Source organism: Oryx dammah, unplaced genomic scaffold (genome assembly GCF_014754425.2).
Source record: "Oryx dammah isolate SB20612 unplaced genomic scaffold, SCBI_Odam_1.1 HiC_scaffold_2, whole genome shotgun sequence".
NCBI lineage: Eukaryota > Metazoa > Chordata > Mammalia > Artiodactyla > Bovidae > Oryx > Oryx dammah.
Window position 1 is genome coordinate 114,022,128 of NW_024070186.1, and position 20,909 is coordinate 114,043,036.

General features: G+C 37.3%; 2 protein-coding genes across 2 annotated transcripts; both read right to left on the reverse strand.

Moving 5' to 3' along the window:
* Positions 1–3,611: 3,611 nt before the first annotated feature.
* Positions 3,612–4,553, reverse strand: LOC120852960 (olfactory receptor 5H2-like). The gene has a single exon (XM_040226475.1). The coding sequence runs from the start codon at positions 4,548–4,550 to the stop codon at positions 3,612–3,614; it is 939 nt and encodes a 312-aa protein (XP_040082409.1). The 5' UTR covers positions 4,551–4,553.
* A 15,103-nt stretch (positions 4,554–19,656) lies between these two features.
* LOC120852968 (olfactory receptor 5K1-like) lies at positions 19,657–20,583 on the reverse strand. The gene has a single exon (XM_040226489.1). It carries the CDS (start codon positions 20,581–20,583, stop codon positions 19,657–19,659), a length of 927 nt encoding a protein of 308 aa, XP_040082423.1.
* Between the last annotated feature and the right edge of the window lie 326 nt (positions 20,584–20,909).

Consider the following 20,909-nt stretch of genomic DNA (forward strand, 5'->3'; position numbering starts at 1 on the left):
AAATAAAGCATGAAAATAAATTTGAGGAAATTTAAAGAGATTTAAAAGTGGATGTATATGTGTGTGTGTATATATACCTATATATATATATAGGTATATACATAATTTTACATACATAACACCTGATCCTATTTTCTACCTAATAAGTCTAGAAACCAAACTTCTAGAAACTGACTTTTCCTTGATCCTAATGTAAGGGGGCTTGATCTGCTGCTAGTAATGCTACTGCACATACACTGACTTTGGAATATAGAGAGAGAATGAGAAAGACTTGTGTGCAGAAGAGACTTTTGGCTGCCAACTCAACCAAGGGAACAGTATCATGTCCTCAGAAAATGAATCCTGTGCCCATCACAATGGCATTTTCAGTGTGATTTGCGGTATTTAAGTTCAGCAACAATGACAACAGGGCTATTGAGCTAGAGCTAGAACATGATTTGGAGTGTTGACTACCCATTTCTCCAGTGGGTTTCTCCAACTTTCCTAGCATTTCTTTGTTGGATTCAGTTTTCATTCAATTAACTGTTTTCCTCTTGGAAACAAGAGTACTGGCTCACTCAAAAAAGAGAAAAGGAAAGACCAGAAAAGGCTACTGAGCAGAGTGATCAGAGAAGAGGGAAGGAGTTGGGAAGCTGAATGTCGGGAACTTAAAGAGAGGCCAATACTTTAAAAGCACACAGGAAAGTAGATAAGGAGTGAACAGAGATAATTGAGTGTGGGAATGAAGAGATTTTTAGTGGCTTTAGTAAGAGCAGTTTCCATTTTGTTATAGAACTGAATCAAAGAACACTGGAAAGTGGATGGAAGCAATGGCACAGCAGTGAGGAGAATGAAACAGAGGATCTGAGATGTGAAGAACAGATGAGATTTTTTTTTCTTGTAGAAAAATGTCATGAACATTTTCAAAAGAGATAGAGGAGGGCATTGAGATGACAGTGGGTAGAGAAGTAGAATGAGAAGTGTAGGTGGGTGGAAAGAAAACATGAAACAACAAAAAGCAGGAAGAGGAAGAAACATAGATGGATAAGTGTAGAAAAGAGAAGGAAATGAGGAGGGAGAGGAAGTATCAGAGAAAGGCTGAAGATGAAATAAGGGGAAAGTCTCAACAGTTTGGGGGCTTTATGTTTCTATTAACCCTGGTTTTCCTTGAAAGTTCTCAACACTGGGAAACTTTCCTTTTTCTTTCCTTCAAATATCCAAGTTTTTATTCCTATGGAATTTGTGTATGACAGTGTTTAATTTAAATAAATTTACTTCAGAAATTTATATTGTCTATAAATATACTAACACTGCATCAAACTACTTTTCATGTTTGAAAGATACTTTACCTTTGCTATTACTGAGATTAGAGCTGACTTTCTCTAGAAATCCTTCTGGTTTTCCATCACAGCATTTGCTTATCCACAGGTTTTATTAGCAGAATAAAATTGAGCCAAGGACTGGAACTGAATAAAGGTCATATAAATAACCAATGCCAATAACTGCAGCTGTTAACTGTGTATTTATTTGAAATACCCTTTCTTTCCAGTCAGCCCCAAATCAGTAAATAATGAAAAATTCTCAATTCATTGTATGGGTACTTATGAAGTTATAAAGGTCAAAATGATTGAGGGCCATTTCCAGCACTTTTGCATATATATGTACACAGATGTAATCAATGAAATAATTAAAGAGTAGATGAAAGGTTAGAGGGGTTACTATTTAGGTGATATAACTTAAAATTTAATCTACCAGTGTAGTTAATTAAATAGAATAAATATTTTGAACACAATTATCAGAAAGATTACTTACACAGGAAACTTTGTGACCTAAATATTTAAATCAACTTTTAATTTAATGTTCTAGTTTACCAACTCTTATCCTGTAGAGTCTTGTGATTACACTAAGCAGACAATTAAGTATGATTGAATGATAAAATGTAGCCTTAGAGCTATTCTGCTTATTCATATTTACTCACAGTAATATTTCAACTGACTGTTCAGGTATCTTGTAAACCAAATCAAAATTATTATAAATTTAAAATTCTTTCAAATTTCTATTAAAAATGAATATTATAAGAGTCATCGTCTCTTACCTATATCTGTTAAGAAATTGTTGAGATTCTTTGAGAGTTTGGCTTTCAGAAGCAAAAAAATAGTACAAGAGCACCAGAATGACAGTAACATGATAGTTCTTTCTACAGATTCACTTTGGAGGCTTAATTTTCCAGGCTCAGGAAAATGCTGCTTATATAAATTTTAACTATGTGCATTTGCCAGAAGAAGAAGGAATAATAAAATAAAATTCCCCTGATAGCACCATCGATTCCCTTGATGACAACCTAATGTGATGTTAAAGTGTTGCACTCAGTATGTCAGCAAATTTGAAAAACTCAGTAATAATGAGAGTCCATTAAAAATCCTTGAAGAGTTATGTGATTTAATCTCAGTTCCTTTTACAAAGAAAAATCTGGCAGATATGTTTAGGACATAAGAGAGAATCAGCAGAATGGAGGCAACGAGTAATTAGAGTTTTAGAGGTAGGTGGTTCTGAAGGTGAGGGTCGCAGTGGTACCTAGAATCAATAGTGAGAGGAAGACAAGGGGTGGACCTGACGGTGAATCGCTCATTAGTCTTAGAGTATGGAGTGAAAATGAACATCTGGAGCAGACACATCCAAACTCTTGTTCATGTCTTTCCTAGCCACTCACTGGGCAGTATGGTATCATATCTTAACATTATTTGAACTTTGTTAGTATGCATGTTAGTATGCAAAACTTCTCATTGTCATCCACACATTCCAATAACTTTACATGTGACTGTTTATTTTTCTAATTAATTTCACTTAAAAAAATTCTAGGAATATTGACCATTATTTTCCTATTCTGCCTCTTCATTCTTATCCATCCTAAACCTTCAGTTTATCTATTAACTTTCTTAGAAAAGTTTCCCAGATTGACCTACAAATACATACACCACTAGAAAGGACTTCAGAAATCATCATAGACAGTGAGAGAGAACTTGCCTTTTGTCTCTCTCTTGGAGCACACTAAGGTAAAAGCATCTCTCATAGTGTAGCTCTTTGTCTTCATTATCTTAGATCCCCTGTCTTTTTTTTTTCTCATTGCTTTGCCATTTCTTTCTGTGATATGAGAGTTGATTCCCATGAGAAGTGAAATTTACCGTGCACCAAATAAAGTGGAATGTAAGATGTTTTGATGGCCAGCAGAATTCCTAGGGGTTGCCTCTCTTCATTCAAATACCAATCTGCCTCCACTTTGGAGTTAAATGTGATTGACTTATAAGTGTAAAAGACATCATAAACAAGTCTCCTTCAGAGGAACTGCTCTCTTGATATTTAATGCATTTTAAAACCACATTGAAGAACATACAGGCATAGAAAATATTTGGAGTTTTTTGCTTTATTTTAGTATTCTATAAAGAGGATTAAATTTTTTATGTGTTTTTGAATAACAATATAAATTTATTTTATAGGATTTATTAGTTACTAATATCTTAAGTCACTAAAATAATAGAACAATTATACATCCAAAAAAACCTGAACACTATCACATAGCAACATCTAAACCATATAATTTTGTTAATATTTAAATGAAAAGAGTTCCGATAATACTATGAGATACAACCATCTCTCTTTAACATTTTTGTCAGGGAATCTATAACTTTCTTATTTCTCAGGCTATAAATAATTGGATTTAAGAAAGGAATTATGACAGTGTAAAACAAAGAGTCCATCATATCTTGATCATCTGCTTGTGTGGATCCAGGTCGCACATACATGAAAAGAAGAGGCCCATAGTATAAAGAGACAGACAGGAGGTGGGCTCCACAGGTGGAGAAGGCCTTCCTTATGCCTTGCAAAGATTTCCTTTTTAATATTGTAAAGAGAACAAGTGTATATGAGACAAGAACTATCAGAATGGTGAACACCTGTATTGAGCCAGAGAAAATAAATATCATCAGAACATTAATAGAAGGATCAGTACAAGAAATTTTAATCAGTGGCATGACATCACAGTAAAAATGAAGTATTATGTTAGAGTTACAAAAGGTTAACCTGAATAAAAGACCTGTATGAATTACGGCATGAAGAAGGCCACCTACAAATGATGAGACTAGCAGCTGCATGCATAGTCTATTGGTCATAATCACTGGATAAAGTAATGGTTTGCAAATGGCTGCATAGCGATCATATGCCATTGTTGCCAGCAAAAAACATTCCGTGGTTACACTGATTGCAAAGGAAAAGAATTGTACCTTGCATTCAGAGAGAGAGATCGTCTTACTCTTGCCCAGGAAGTTGACTAGCATCTTGGGGGTCACTGTGGATGATAACCAAGTATCCACAAAGGCTAAATTCCCAAGAAAAGAGTACATCAGAATATGAAGTTGAGGGTCATTGTAAATGAGTGCAATCAAACCAGTGTTTCCCACAATGGTGATGAGATATATCATCAAGAACAGAAGGAACAGGGGGATTTGCCACTCTGGTTGATGTGTAAGTCCTGTGAGAATGAACTCTCTCAGCTCTGTTGCATTTTTTGTTTCCATATCCTTAGTAGATGGCCCCTGAAATGCAATGTAGTAAATGGAAAAAGGACATCATTTATTTTTAAAAGTGAATCTGCTGAGGGTAATTGAAATAAAAGCGTATGCTAACCTGAATATTTTTTATTTTATTTACTCTTACTATGATTCATGAAAAATAGTAGTGGAAAGTTATATTAAAATAATGCAATTGCATCATTTAAAATTTTTTTCAGAAGTGAGCAGATTTAGAACATAGAAAAGCATTACGTCATTTAAAACTTTGCACAGAAACGAGAAGATTTAGAAGAGAAGAAAGACATTCTGAAGATGAGCAAACTTAGGGGATACTAAATAACCTCAGATATGCAGATGACACCACCCTTATGGCAGAAAGTGAAGAGAAACTAAAGAGCCTCTTGATGAAAGTGAAAGAAAAGAGTGAAAAAGTTGGCTTAAAACTCAACATTCAGAAAATGAAGATCACGGCATCTGGTCCCATCACTTCATGGCAAATAGATGGGGAAACAATGAAAACAGTGACAGACTTTATTTTGGGGGGGCTCCAAAATCACCGCAGATGGTGACTGCAACCATGAAGTTAAACAACACTTGCTCCTTAGAAGAAAAGCTATGACCAACCTAGACAGCATATTGAAAAGCAGAGACATTGCTTTGTCAACAAAGGTCCGTCTAGTCAAAGCCAGTCCAGTAGTCAACTATGGATGTGAAAGTTGGATTATAAAGAAAGCTGAGCACTGGAGAATTGATACTTTTGAACTGTGGTGTTGAAGGAGACTCTTGAGAGTCCCTTAGACTGCAAGGAGATCCAACCAGTCTATCCTAAATGAAATCAGTCCTTATTCATTGGAAGGACTGACATTGAAGCTGAAGCTTCAATACTTTGGCCACCTGATGCAAAGAACTGACTTACTGGAAAAGACCCTGTTGCTGGGAAAGACTGAAGGCAGAAGGAGAAGGGGACAACAGAGGATGAGATAGTCATATGGCACCACCGACTCAATGGACATGAGTTTGAGCAAGCTCTGGGAGTTGGTGATGGACAGGGAAGCCTGGTGTGCTGCAGTCCATGGGGTCGCAAAGAGTCAGACACAACTAAGTGACTAAAATGACTGATAGAGTAAGGTCAAGAAATTCTTTGTGTAGAACATGAATGTAAGAACAAAGTAACAATGTTAGAAGGGACCAGTTTATAAAATGAATGAAATGCCATAGGAAGATCTTGAACTTCATTCTGCAAGCATTTGGCAATAATTTAAAACTTATTAGACAAGGAGATGGAGAAGGCAATGGCAACCCACTCCAGTACTCTTGCCTGGAAAATCCCACGGACGGAGGAGCCTGGTGGGCTACAGTCCATGGGGTCGCAACTGAGCAACTTCACTTTCACTTTCCAATTTCATGTATTGGAGAAGGAAATGGCAACCCACTCCAGTGTTCTTGCCTGGAGAATCCCAGGGACAGGGGAGCCTGGTGGGCTGCCATCTATGGGGTTGCACAGAGTCGGACACGACTGAAGCGACCCAGCAGCAGCAGCAGCAGCAGACAAGGAGAGAGAACATCACTTATTTTTTGAAGTTAAATATTTGGCTATAGAAAATAGAGTGCAGGGAGAAGAAACTTGCATCATAAACAATAATTAGGAAGCTGTAGCTATTGTCCAGTGATTCCTAAACCAGATTATATATCAGAATTGTCTGGGGGAGTTTTGTGCAAAATACTGATTCTGAAGTATAACTGAAGAAATTGATTCAGTGGATCATGAATGGGCTCTGATAAAAGGCATTTTCTAAATATTCACCAGGTGATCTAAATGTATGTGAAATTCTTAGTTCATGTGATATAACGTTAGGAATGATGCGGAAGACAAAGAGATCAAAATAAAATGAGAATGAAGATCACTTGTACTGCTGAATTCAAGTTTGTGTTCCCAATGCATAGAGAGACCAGATAAACCAAAAAGTTTGTTTGGGAGTTTGGAACAGAGAAAAGTTTAGTACAGGGCTAGCTTACTCCTTGGAAGAAAAGTTATGAGCAACATAGATAGCATATTCAAAAGCAGAGACATTACTTTGCCAACTAAGGTCCGTCTAGTCAAGGCTATGGTTTTTCCTGTGGTCATGTATGGATGTGAGAGTTGGACTGTGAAGAAGGCTGAGCACCGAAGAATTGATGCTTTTGAACTGTGGTGTTGGAGAAGACTCTTGAGAGTCCCTTGGACTGCAAGGAGACCCAACCAGTCCATTCTGAAGGAGATCAACCCTGGGATTTCTTTGGAAGGAATGATGCTAAAGCTGAAACTCCAGTACTTTGGCCACCTCATGCGAAGAGTTGACTCATTGGAAAAGACTTTGATGCTGGGAGGGATTGAGGGCAGGAGGAGAAGGGGACAACAGAGGATGAGATGGCTGGATGGCATCACTGATTTGATGCACGCAAGTCTGAGTGAACTCCGGGAGTTGGTGATGGACAGGGAGGCCTGGCGAGCTGCGATTCATGGGGTCGCAAAGAGTCAGACACGACTGAGCGACTGAACTGAATTGAACTGAGGCAAGGGGAATATGTGGCTTATATCCTAAAATCCTAACTCATCCTTGGTTTTTGAGGAAGAGTTTTTAAAGGCAAAACTTGGGATGAGGGCGGCAGAATGTATGACTCTTCTGATCGGTTTGTGGTGAAGTAACAGGGTGTGTTCCAGGAATCTTGTGCTCAGCCTGAATTTATCATCCTCTACCTGGATAGAGGCCTTGAAGAAAAACTTAAAGCTATGTTGTTATGTATATTCCTTGAGGGAGAACAAGGACCCTCCTTCATCTCTGCAATATTGTTTGCTGACCATTCATCTTTGCTTCTGTATCCCCCCCACCCCCCGCTTTTCCTAATTAGGAACTGTTTGAATCTGACCTTAGGAACTCAGGGAAGGTCTAGGAGCTAAAGCTTTTTTCCTACAGAGAAATGGGAAATAATGAGTCTTTTGTACTTATGAGGGCCCCACAGGATCCTGCTCAGTTTCACTGGAACTTGGTGACATGTAAGATGTGAAGGAGTGATTAGTAAAGGAGAGAGAGTAACTAAGTGACTGGGCAGATGGACATCAAAAATTGACATAGAAGATTCAGATGAAGTAGCTAGTTTTTGCAAGAACATCCTCTGGATATTCAAGTTAGATAAACTTTACGGTATGATTCTACAAGAAATTGATAGAAATAATGACTTGGGGGTCATTGAGGTGGCTGAAATACATAGTATGTATGACCTTTCCATTGGCCAGTGTGAGTAAGGTAAAAAGAGAGAAGGCATGAAAATAAACTTGAGGAAGTTATATTAGGGAGAAATGGATGTATATCATTTATTAGATGGAAAAATCTGATCCTCTTTTTTTACCATATGAGTCTTGGTGGCAAAAAAAAACTGTCATCCACTCTAGAAGCCAAAATCCTAGAAAGTGACTTTGCCCTCCCCCTTGAACCTAGGATGGGGCAGGGGCGGGGGGGGTGGTTGGTGAGGCATTTTATTTAGGGTTAGACACTCAAACTCTTCCCTTGTGGCTCAGCTGGTAAAGAATCTGCCTGCAATGCAGCCCACCTGGGTTTGATCCCTGGGTTGGGAAGATCCCTGGAAAAAGGAAAGGCTACACTTCCTCAGTATTCTGGCCTAGAGAATTTCATGAACTATATAATCCACAGGGTCGCAAAGAGTCAGACATGACTGGGCAACTTTCACTTTCACTTAAACTCAGAGCTTCCCTGGTAGCTCAGCTGGTAAGGAATCTGCCTGCAATGCAGGAGTGGGGCTTGGCAAACCACTCCAGGATTCTTGCCTAGAGAAATCCCCATGAACAGAAGAGGTTGGCGGGCTACAGTTCATGGAGTTGTAAAGAGTGGGACATGACTGAGTGACTAAGCAAAGCACCCAAACTCACCACACTGCATTTAGAATGTATATCAAGACAAAAATCATATGTGCACGAAAAGAATTTTGTTTGCCAACTCAACCAAAGAAAAAGTGTTGTGACCCCAGAAAATGAATCCTATGTCTACAACAATGGCATTGTCAGTGTGCAGCGCGGCATTTAAGTTCAGCTACAATGATAACAGGTCTTACTGAACTAGAACTGAAACATGATTTGGCTGTCAGCTGTCTGATTTCTTTCTTTGTGTACCTTCCCATTTATCCAGTGGATTTCGTCAACTTAGCCTAGCGTTTCTTCATTGGAGCCAATTTCCATTCAATTAACTTAATTCTTCTTGCAACGAAGAGCTCTGGGTCACCCAAAAGGAGAAAAAGAAAGACCCAAAAATGCTACTGAGCAGAGTGAATAGAAGAAGCAGGAGGGAATTGGAAAACTGTGTTGGGAACTCAAACAGAGGAAAATACTCAAGAAGAACAAAATCAAATACAGTCCTTAAAGCAAAATGAATATTCTGATAGAATAGAGTGAAAAGAAATCTTTGCATGTGGGAATTACGTGACTTTTAGTGGCTTTAGTGAGAGCAGTTTTCATATTGTGACAGAATCGAGTTAGAGAACAATGAGAAGTGGCACAGCAGTGAGGAGAATGAAAGAAAGTATCTAATACGGTTAGAACAGTTTACATGTCTTGACCAAACTAGATAGCATATTAAAAAGCAGAGACATTACTTTGCCAACAAAGTCAAGGCTATGGTTTTTCCAGTGGTCATGTATGGATGTGAGAGTTGACCGTAGAGAAAGCTGAGTGCTGAAGAATTGATGCTTTTGCACTGTGGTGTTAAAGAAGACTCCTGAGAGTCCCTTGGACTGCAAGGAGATCCAACCAGTCCATTCTGAAGGAGATCAACCCTGGGATTTCTTTGGAAGGAATGATGCTAAACCTGAAGCTCCAGTACTTTGGCCACCTCATGCAAAGAGTTGACTCATTGGAAAAGACTTTGATGCTGGGAGGGATTGAGGGCAGGAGGAGAAGGGGACGACCAAGGATGAGATGGCTGGATGGAATCATCGACTTGATGAACATGAGTTTGGGTAAACTCCAGGAGTTGGTGATGGACAGGGAGGCCTGGCGTTCTCCGACTCATGGGGTCGGAAAGAGTTGGACACGACTGAGTGACTGAACTGAACGGAACTGAACCACCGGAAGACAGATGTGAATTTTTTTTTTCCTGTAGAACAGTATCATGTAGTTTTTCAAAAGAGAAAGAGGAAGGTATTGAGATAAGAATGGGTAGAGAAGTGAAGTGGAAAATTTGATTGAGTGAAAAGAAAACAGAAAGGAACAAAAAGCAGAAAGAGATTAAAGACCATGGATAAGCATAGGAAAGATCAGGAAATGGAGAGAGAGAGAAGTATTAGAAAGGCTGAAGATGAAATAAAAGTCTCAGAGTTTGCGGGCTTAGTGGTGGCAAATATTTGTCTTAACTCTGGTTTCATCAAAAGTTGGCAGCACTGGGAAACCTTTCTTTTACTTTTATTCAAAATTCCAAGTTTATTTTTGTATGGAATTTATATATGAAATAGTATTGCATTTTCAATTTATTTTAAAATTGTTCATAAATATACCAGCATTGCCTCAGTTCTTTTCATATTTAAAAGATGCTTTATCATTGTTATTAGTGTAGTGAAAGCTGAATTTATCTAGATATTCAGCTTTTCTTTATAGCATTTGCTTCTCCACAACTTTTAGTAGCAGAATCAAATTGAGCTAAAAACTAAGGCTGAATAAAGGCAATGTACCTGTAATTGCAGTTCTTCCATGCAATCCCAAATTAATAAATAATCAGAAATTCTTAATTCAGTGTGTGGGTACTTAAGGCCTACCTTTTACTAAAGGTCAAAAGAGACTAGAAGGGTATTTTTACCATTTCAGAAGATACATAAATAGATAGATAGATGATATATTTACATATTCAATGAAATAACCTAAGAAATACACGGGAAAGTAGTGAATGTAGGTTAACTAAGTAAAATAAATATTTTGAACACAATTGTCAGGAAGATCTTCCATGGGAAACATTGTGACCTAAATATTTCAACCCACTATTAATTTATTTAATGTTCCAGTTTACCAAAGCTTATCTTATGGAATAATTATATAATAATTATAGTAACCAAATAAATATCATTAACGATTACAATGTGGCCTTAGAGCTACCTTGCTTAACCATATTTACTCACAATAATAAAATATACAGATTATTCACTATTTTTCATTTTCATCTGGCTATTTTGGTATCTTGTAAACCAAATCAAAATTATTACAAATTTTATAGTATTTTTAACTTTTGGTTCAATTCAGTTGCTCAGTTGTGTCCGACTCTTTGTTTTTAGTAAAAACATAATGATATTATAAAAATCATTCTCTCTTACCTGTATCTACTAAGAAGTTTTCAAGATCCTTTTAGAGTTCAGCTTTCTGAAGTAGAAAATAATACAAGAGCACTGCAATGACAATAACACAGGTAACAGTTCTTTATACACTGTTTCATTTTGAAGGCTTCATTTTCCAAGTTCAGGAAACTGTTGTTTATATGAATTTGTCTTTAACACAGTTGTACAGTTGTGTGCTTTTGTCAGAAGAGGAAAGAGCTTAGAACTCAAATTCCCCTGATAATGCCCAAAGATCCCCTTTAGGACAAAGCTAAGCTGGTCTACTGGGCATTTTGGACTTGGACATGTATAAGAAATCCAGGCTGTCTCATTGGACATTACAGACTGAAATCATAAACATCAAGTCCTTGTAGACAGTTCCCAAGTTTATCAATTGAAATTGTACTTCATACCACTTCTTTCCACCACAGGCACTTTTAAAATGTTTATGCAGACTCCAGTTTATCTATAAATTCAATAGTCTAAGTTCTTTGGTGAGTACAGTATTGTCTGAGCTCATCACACATGATTTCAGTGAGGCCAAAGTTACAGATTCTCTTTAGCCGTCAACTCCTAATTTTTTCCTTCTTGTGCAAACCATGGCTCACATTCCACAATTACACCTGACTTCCTACTTTAAGCTGAAAACTAGTGAGAAATCTTACTAGGCAAAATTCGCAGGAGAAGAAAAGGAAAAAGAAAACTGAGGACCACTGTGGGAAGTGGCCTAGGTTAGTGCTTCTCAAACATTATTCCAGCAGTTTTTTTTAAATGCAAATTCTGTTTAAGTAGTGATGACTGTGTGTCTACATTTCTAATATAGTGTTGTCTCCAGACATGTGCCTTCTTCAGTTTCATCATCTGCAGGCCTACCTTATCAAAAAACCAGATAATTAGATAAATAAAGCAAAAAATTTTGCAAATGTAGCAGAAATATAAAAAGAGAAGCAAAGAGGAGTCAGAATGGTCAAGGGAGGCCAGCACTGGTGGGGTCACATCAGATCTCATGGTAGGTGAGATTTTGTTCTATACCCCAACTTAAATGAAAACTGTTGAGGGATTTTGAACATGGTGGCCACATGTTCAGATTTGCCTTTAAATATAAACAAAGTTGCCATTGAGCATCACTGAAGAAAATAATGGCATTATTTACATCAAAATATTACAATATGACAATTGTGATGTTGTGTTTTATATATGAAGTGTACAACGAATGTTTAACCTCTGCTTGGGATTTGATTGGAAGTTAGAGGGAAAGCAAAGGACATTTTTTGGGTCATTTTTCAATCCTTCTATGAATTAGAATTCTGCTAGTGAAAGCTAAAAATGAGGTGAAAAAGAAAATATAGATAAAGAGAAGTCACTGTGGAAACTCAGCAGACAGATGAAGTAAGCAGTATAATGTGCATCAACACATATAATATGTAGCTTTAAGATAACCCACCCTTGCCTTAAATATACTGCCCACTTCAATATTGTGTAACTATCTTTTCACTCTTTTTTTTAATCTATCAGGTTTCTTTTTTTTTTTTTAATTTAACAGGTGTCTGCATTGTTGCTTCCAGTATAAGCAGTCTTTCCAATTTTATCTTTTCAGTAGGTGGGTCATGATATCTCACTATGGTCTTAATTTGCATTTCTCCCAATGACAAATTATATTGAGAATGTTTATTCTGTCTTACAAAATAAATCCAAAAAGATATTACTATAATTTATGTCAAATAATGTTCTAGTATGTTTTCTTTTCTTTTTAAATTTTTTATTTTACTTTACAATTCTGTATTGGTTTTGCCATACATTGACATGAATCCACCACGGGTGTACATGCGTTCTCAAACATGAACCCCCCTCCCACCCCCCTCCCCACAACATCTCTCTGGGTCATCCCCGTGTACCAGCCCCAAGCGTGCCGTATCCTGCATTGGACATAGACTGGCAATTCGATTCTTATATGATATTATACATGTTTCAATGCCATTCTCCCAAATCATCTCACCCATTCTGTGGTTACTCTGATTGCAAAGGAAAAAATTATATCTTGCATTAAGTTAGAGAGATCATTTTGCTCTTGGCAGAGATTCTCTAGCAACTGGCTGAGGGCAGGATGGTCACTGTGGATGATATCTAGGAATCTACAAAGGCCAGATTCTCAAGGAATAAGTACTTGGGCACGTGAAGGTGGGGGTCATTCCATAACAGAGCAGTCAGACCAAGGTTCCTCACAATAGTGATGAGATATATCAGCAAGAACACCAATGACAAGGGGATTTGCCATTTGGTTGATATGTAAGTCCTGTGAAAATAAACTGTCAGTAATATTGCATTTTCTTTTTCCATATCTTCACTGGGTGGTGTCTGAAATCCATAGAGTAAATGAAAAGAATAGCAGTCAGAAATTATAAAGTGAAATTATGGGGGAAGAGAGTTGAAATGAAACCTTGCACTTCAGAATTCTCTTAATTTTATTTCCTCCTTAATATAATAAAAGGGGTCTGTTTTGGAGGGTGGAAATAAATTTTGCTGTTGTTGTTCAGTCACTAAGTCCTGTCTAACCCGTTGAGACTCCAGGGACTGTAGTATGCCAAGTTCCTCTGTCCTCTAACTATCTCCTGGCGTTTGCTCAAATTCATGTCCATTGAACTGGTGATGCTATCCAGCCATCTCATCCTCTGTCGCCCCCTTCTCCACCACTCCTCAATCTTTCCCAACATCAGGGTCTTTTCTAATGAGTCGACTTCTCACATCAGCTAGCCATAGTATTGGAGCTTCAGCTTCAGCGACAATCCTTCCAGTGAATAATCAGGATTGATTTCCTTTAGGATTGACTGGTTTGATCTTCTTGCAGTCCTAGGGACTTTCAAGAGCCTTCTCCAAGACCACAATTTGAAAGCATCAATTCCTAAGCACTCAGTCTTCTATATGGTCCTATGGTCACATCCATATGTGACTATTGGAAAAAACGTAGCTTTGACTATATATGCACCTTTGTTGGCAAAGTGATATTTCTGGTTTTTCATTCACTGTGTAGGTTTATCATAGGTTGGAAGAAAATAAAATCTGTTACTGTTTCCACTTTTTTTCTATTTACCATGAAGTGGTGGGATCACATGCCATGATCTTTGTTTTTTGAATGTTGAGTTTTAAGCCAACTTTTTCACTCTCCTCTCTGAGTCTCATCAGGAGGCTTTTTAGTTCCTCTTCACTTTCTGCCATTAGAATGATATTATCTACATATCTGAGGCTGTTGATATTTCTCCTAGCCATCTTGATTCCAGCTTGTGATTCATCCAGCCCAGCATTTCGTAATTAAATAAGCAGAGTAGTAATTTTGTACAAGGTGGGGCTAAAGATGTATTTTCTAGAGCCTACACTGGTTGTGAGATTGATCTTGCTCTTTGCCCAATTTCTGGGGGTAGGGAGGGGTATCTAATCCCAAGTTGCTGAATCAGAACCAGGAGGATTGGGCTTTGAGCTGACCCTGTACCTCTTTTTTTCAATTTATTTTTTAATTGAATAATAATTGCTTTACAGAATTTTGTTGGTAATCAACTACAGATACACTTATGTTCCCTCCCTCTTGAACATCCCTCCCATCTCCCTCCCATCCCATCCCCTATAGGCTTTTATAGAGCCCCTGATTGAGTTTCCTGATTCATACAGCAAATTCCTGTTTACTATATGTCTATCTATTTTATATATGGTAATGTAGGTTTCCATGTTACTCTCTCCATACATCTTGCCCTCTCCCTTCTCCACCACCTCCATGTCCATTAGTCTGTTCTCTATGTCCGTGTCTCCACTGCTGTCCTGCAAATAATTTCATTAGTACCATCTTTCTAGATTTCATGTATATATGTGTTCAGTTCAGTTCAGTCACTCAGTCGTGTCTGACTCTTTGCGACCCCATGAATCACAGCACGCCAGGCCTCCCTGTCCATCACCAACTCCTGGAGTTCACTCAAACTCATGTCTATCAAGTCGGTGATGCCATCCAGCCATCTCATCCTCTGTCATCCCCTTTTCCTCCTGCCTCCAATCCCTCCCAGCATCAGGGTCTTTTCCAATGAGTCAGCTATTCGCATCAGGTGGCCAAAGTATTGGAGTTTCAGCTTTAGCACCAGTCCTTCCAATGAACACCCAGGACTGATCTCCTTTAGGATGGACTGGTTGGATCTCCTTGCAGTCCAAGGGACTCTCAAGAGTCTTCTCCAACACCACATTTCCAAAACATCAATATGTGTTAGTATACAATATTTATCTTTATTTCTGACTTACTTCACTCTGTATAATAGGCTCTAGGTTCATCTACCTCATTAGAACTGACTCAAATGAGTTCCTTTTTATGACTGAGTATTATTCCATTGTATATACATACCACAGTTTCTTTATCTATTCAACTGTTGATGAACATCTAGGTTGCATACATGTTCTAGCTATTGTAAATAGTACTGCAATGAACGGGGTACATGTGTTTTTTCAATTTGATTTCCTCAGGGTATATGCCTAGTAGTGGGATTGCTGTGACCCTTTTCCTTTAAATGTGTCTTTTCCCCTCTCCCTACACACTCAGCAGAGGGGATGTTAAAATACGTGGGTCACATGCACAAAGTTTCAGTGTGCTGCTTATTTAGGTATCTACAGCTCTGCTAAGAGATCTGGGAGGCTTCACAGGTGTCACTTCAGTAAATGCCATCAATGGCCACTACTGTCCCACCCAGGTGCTACCTTGGGACCTGCTGATTTCTAAACCCATGATCAAACTTTTTCCTCAGTTGTGGCCACCCCAAATCTAATCTATTTTGCTTAACTATCCTGCAGAAAGATTGTATCAATTTTAGAGGTATAACTGGTGTATTATACTGCCCTAAAATTGGCTGTCATATCCTTTTATTTTTTTTTTTATTTTTACTATTGTGTACTTTTAAGTATGTGTATTTTGGCATTATTGAAATTCATTTATTTACCTTTTTATTTTACTTTACAATACTGTATTGGTTTTGCCATACATCAACAGGAATCCACCATGGGTGTACATGTGTTCCTAATCCTGAACCCCTCTCCCACCTCCCTCCCTATACCATCCCTCTGGGTCATCTCAGTGCACCAGCCCCAAGCATCCTGTATCCTGCATCAGACCTCGACTGGCGATTCATTTCTTATATGATATTATCTTGAGAGTCCCTTGGACTGCAAGGAGATTCAACCAGTCCATTCTGAAGGAGATCAGCCCTGGGATTTCTTTGGAAGGAATGATGCTAAAGCTGAAACTCCAGTACTTTGGCCACCTCATGCAAAGAGTTGACTCATTGGAAAAGACTCTGATGCTGGGAGGGATTGGGGGCAGGAGGAGAAGGGGACGACAGAGGATGAGATGGCTGGATGGCATCACGGACTCAATGGACGAGTCTGAGTGAACTCCGGGAGATGGTGATGGACAGGGAGACCTGGCGTGCTGCGACTCATGGGGTCACAAAGAGTCAGACATGACTGAGCAACTGAACTGTACTGGACATGTTTCAATGCCATTCTCCCAAATCATTCCACCCTCTCCCTCTCCCACAGAGTCCAAAAGACTGTTCTATTCATCTGTGGCTCTTTTGCTGTCTCGCATACAGGGTTATTGTTATCATCTTTCTAAATTCCATATATATGTGTTAGTATACTGTATTGGTGTTTTTCTTTCAGGCTTACTTCACTCTGTATAATCGGCTCCAGTTTCATCCACCTCATTAGAACTGATTCAAATGTATTCTTTTCAATGGTTGAGTAATACTCCATTGTGTATATGTACCACAGCTTTCTTATCCATTCATCTGCTGATGGACATCTAGGTTGCTTCCATGTCCTGGCTATTATAAACAGTGCTGCGATGAACATTGGGGTACACGTATCTTCTTCAATTCTGCTTTCCTCGGTGTGCATGCCCAGCAGTGGGATTGCAGGGTCATAAGGCAGTTCTATTTCCAGTTTTTTAAGGAATCTCCACATTGTTCTCCATAATGGCTGTATTCCTTTGCATTCCCACCAACAGTATAAGAGGGTTTCCTTTTCTCCACACCCTCTCCAGCATTTATTGCTTGTAGACTTTTGGATCGCAATCATTCTGACTGGCATGAAATGGCACCTCATTGTGGTTTTGATTTGCATTTCTCTGATAATGAATGATGTTGAGCATCTTTTCATGTGTTTGTTAGCCATCTGTATATCTTCTTTGGAGAAATGTCTATTTAGTTCTTTGGCCCAGCTTTTGATTGAGTCATTTATTTTTCTGGAATTGAGCTGCATGTGTTGCTTGTATATTTTTGAGATTAGTTGTTTGTCAGTTGCTTCATTTGCTACTATTTTCTCCCATTCCAAAAGCTGTCTTTTCACCTTGCTTATAGTTTCCTTAGTTGTGCAGGAGCTTTTAAGTTTAATTAGATCCCATTTGTTTATTTTTGCTTTTATTTCCCGTATTGTGGGAGGTGGGTCATAGAGGATCCTCCTGTGATTTATGTCAGAGTGTTCTGCCTATGTTCTCCTCTAGGAGTTTTATAGTTTCTGGTCTTACGTTTAGATCTTTAATCCATTTTGAGTTTATTTTTGTGTATGGTGTTAGAAAGTGTTCTAGTTTCATTCTTTTATAAGTGGTTGCCCAGTTTTCCCAGCACCACTTGTTAAAGAGATTGTCTTTAATCCATTATATATTCTTTCCGCCTTTGTCAATGCTAAGGTGTCCAAAGGTGTGTGGATTTATCTCTGGGCTTTCTATTTTGTGTTGTATCCTTTTAAATGTTTCCCAAACTGATAGATCTTCATTCCCCTCATACAATAGAAGTAAAATAAATAAAGCCAAAAATGATTAATTTCACATATTTAAATTGAAATAAGTGAAATATATTTCTTACGATTATTAGATTTGCAATTTTTTCTGTTGAATGTCCATTGTCCCTTCCTTTCACTCAGATGTTTGCGTGTCTTTTATGAATTTTAGTAGTTTCTTATATATGTGTTAACCATTTTCTTTCTCTCATAAATATCTTCAATTTTTTTTGTATTTTATGTGGTTATTAACTCTGCTGTTTTATTATTACGTAAAAGTTTTAAAATTTATATAGTCATTGTAAGAGGAACAATGCAGGAAAACAAAGACTTTGCCCACTAGTTAAGGAGAGAAATTTAATTTAGTAAACAGTTCGAAAGTATTGTTAAATCAAAAAGTCAAACAGAATAGTAAGGTAGCTCAGATATTACTATTAGTGAGGAGTTTCTACAAGGGTGAGTGGTTAGGTAACATAATCTATGATTTCACACACATGAGCAACTTTCTTACAGTAGGTGGATTCAGTGATTAGATGCAACTTGTACTTGGAGACACTCCCTTTAGCAGTGGAAGAGGGGAGAAACATTATGGGTTCTCCCCCATCTTTAGTTACACTGCTCCTCATTGTCCAAATGTAGATAGAAGACATTTGAAAAGCAAGGAGTCTGAATTTGACAGTAGTCCTTAATTATAAAACAAAATACAAGAAAGGAAGTAGGAAAATGGATTGAGGGCAAAAAAGAAAATGAAAGAATGATCAAAGAATCCCATGTATCAGTTAATCTGCTTATTATTTCTAGGTTTGGCATTTTGGTAAATAAACCCTTTTCTTGACTTGTCAATGTGTGGAATTTTTACTGTGGAAAGACATGAAAAATCTTGTTTAACTATTTGGTAGGTAATATATATGAAAGTTTTAGTTTAGTGCCTAGCAGTTGGTAGGTTCTCAGTAAATTATTTATTTCTTTCATAATTGTACATGTAAGGATCAATACATGGTTTTGTTTATAAATGTAGAATTGTTAATATTTTCTGTCTCAATTATGCTTGATCAGCATCTCCAGGTTTTTGTTAATGCTATCCATGCATTAATACTCTTAATTGGAATCAGCCTAGGATAGAGATATTCATAATAATTAGCAAGTCAAATAGTAATATGAGAGGAAGAAACCTTTATTTAATTAATATATTTAGTAATTAGACTGTCATATATGATGGGTTGCCAATCAAAAGTAAACAGCATGAAAATATCAAATACATAAGCTTATCAATATAAGTAGCAACATATTCAACTACAGATTGATAAATCAACAATAAATTAAAATACTCTATTTCAGAAAAGTTTATAGAAAATTGACTAACAATAAAGAGGAAAGTGTTGATTAGGAAATAAATATTTTATGTGAATTCATATTCAAATAGAATATCTTAAACTCAAAATTTATATTCAAATGGAAATATATAGCTTACTTCTGTCACACGATATTGCCTAAGAAGGAATTAATTTCTGAGAACTTGAGGTATGAGGAGTTTGTTAGATTATGGCTTCTAATTGCAGAAATTTGCCAGCAATATTAAAGGAAGGCAACTGTTGTATATAACTTCTAGTTCTAGGATTTGTTGAAAATTGTAACTATTATACTCTGAAACTAATAGTAACTGCTGGAACTAATCATAGTGAAACACAGTTTTGTGTTACTCAAGAGTACTCTTGTGTTACTTAAGATTAATTATTTAGTTTATCCCTGATGAAAACTAGTAACATATTTTGGAGTACATTTTAGCAGAAAGTCTCTTTTCTGAACTTGTTTATTCAGCTCAGAAACTAATCATGTGTTAATAATTTGATATTTTATATTGAAAGTTGTCATTTCCCATTTTTCTCAATATTCTTTGATTTTGAAAAAAGTTTTCTCAAATTGCAATCGGCTGTCCACATGGCATGGTAATTGTTTCAGAATGTTATGATATGTTCATATTTTTTTTCATAACATTTATTACTTCCTTATTTCTTAAACTATAAATAAAAGGGTTTAATAAAGGAATCACTAGAGTATAAAAAATAGCAACAGGTAAATCTTTATCTTCTTCATTAACTGAATTTGGTCGAATGTATGTGAAGAGAAGAGAACCATAGAATATTGAGACAGAAAGAAAGTGGGATGCACAAGTAGATAAAGCTTTCTTTCTTCCTTCTTTAGATTTCATCTTGAAAATTGTGAAAATGATATAAAGGTAAGAAATTATTACTATGGTAATAGTGAATATTTGAACTGATCCTCCAAAGACAAATATCATTAATTCATTGATATAAGGGTCCACACAGGAGAGTCTGTATAATGGAAGAACATCACAAAAAAAGTGATTGATTTGATGAGACCCACGGAAAGTTAACCTAAACAGAAACCCTATGTGAATCATAGAATGCAGGTTTCCAGCTACGTATGCCCCTGTGGTCATCTCAATGCAGAGTTTCTGTGACATCATGATGTGGTACTGCAGTGGTTTGCAGATGGCCACAAAGCGATCATAAGCCATTGCCGCCAGGAGAAAGGAGTCTGCACTTTCAGCAAGACAGAGAAAATAAAATTGTGCCATGCATTCATAGAGGGAAATCATCTTGTCCTTAGAAAAGAAGTTCTCCAACATTTGGGGGGTAATGGCACAGGAACAACAGGAATCCATCAGAGCGAGATTACCCAGGAAGATGTACATTGGTGTGTGAAGACGTTGCTCTGTTACTATCAATGCTACCAGGCCAAGATTCCCCACCATGGTGATCAGATAGATGATAAAGAACACCAGAAACAGAAGAATCCTCAGATCTGGGTGATCTGTAAATCCTATGAGGATAAATTCAGTTGCCAAGGAGCAGTTTTCCTCAGCCATCTCTACCTTGTTTGTTGAGATAAGAATTATGGAAATATAAGATTTTAATTTAGAGCATGTATTATTTTATCTTCAAAATTTTTATTTTTACAACAAGGAGAGGAGCTTCTTCAGATTCTCCTACTGTCTCTGTGATAGAGGCACACAGACTTCTAAGGGACATATGTTCCCTTAACATGTCAGCCTCTATGACCTCAAATCTAAAACTCAGGTTCATGAGACTGTTTTGATAATTCTAGGGAGGATGCTTACAGTGGGAAAAGTTTGTGTGTATGAAATTGTACAAGTACAGTGTACAAATTTAAGGTATCCATATTTGGTTCAGT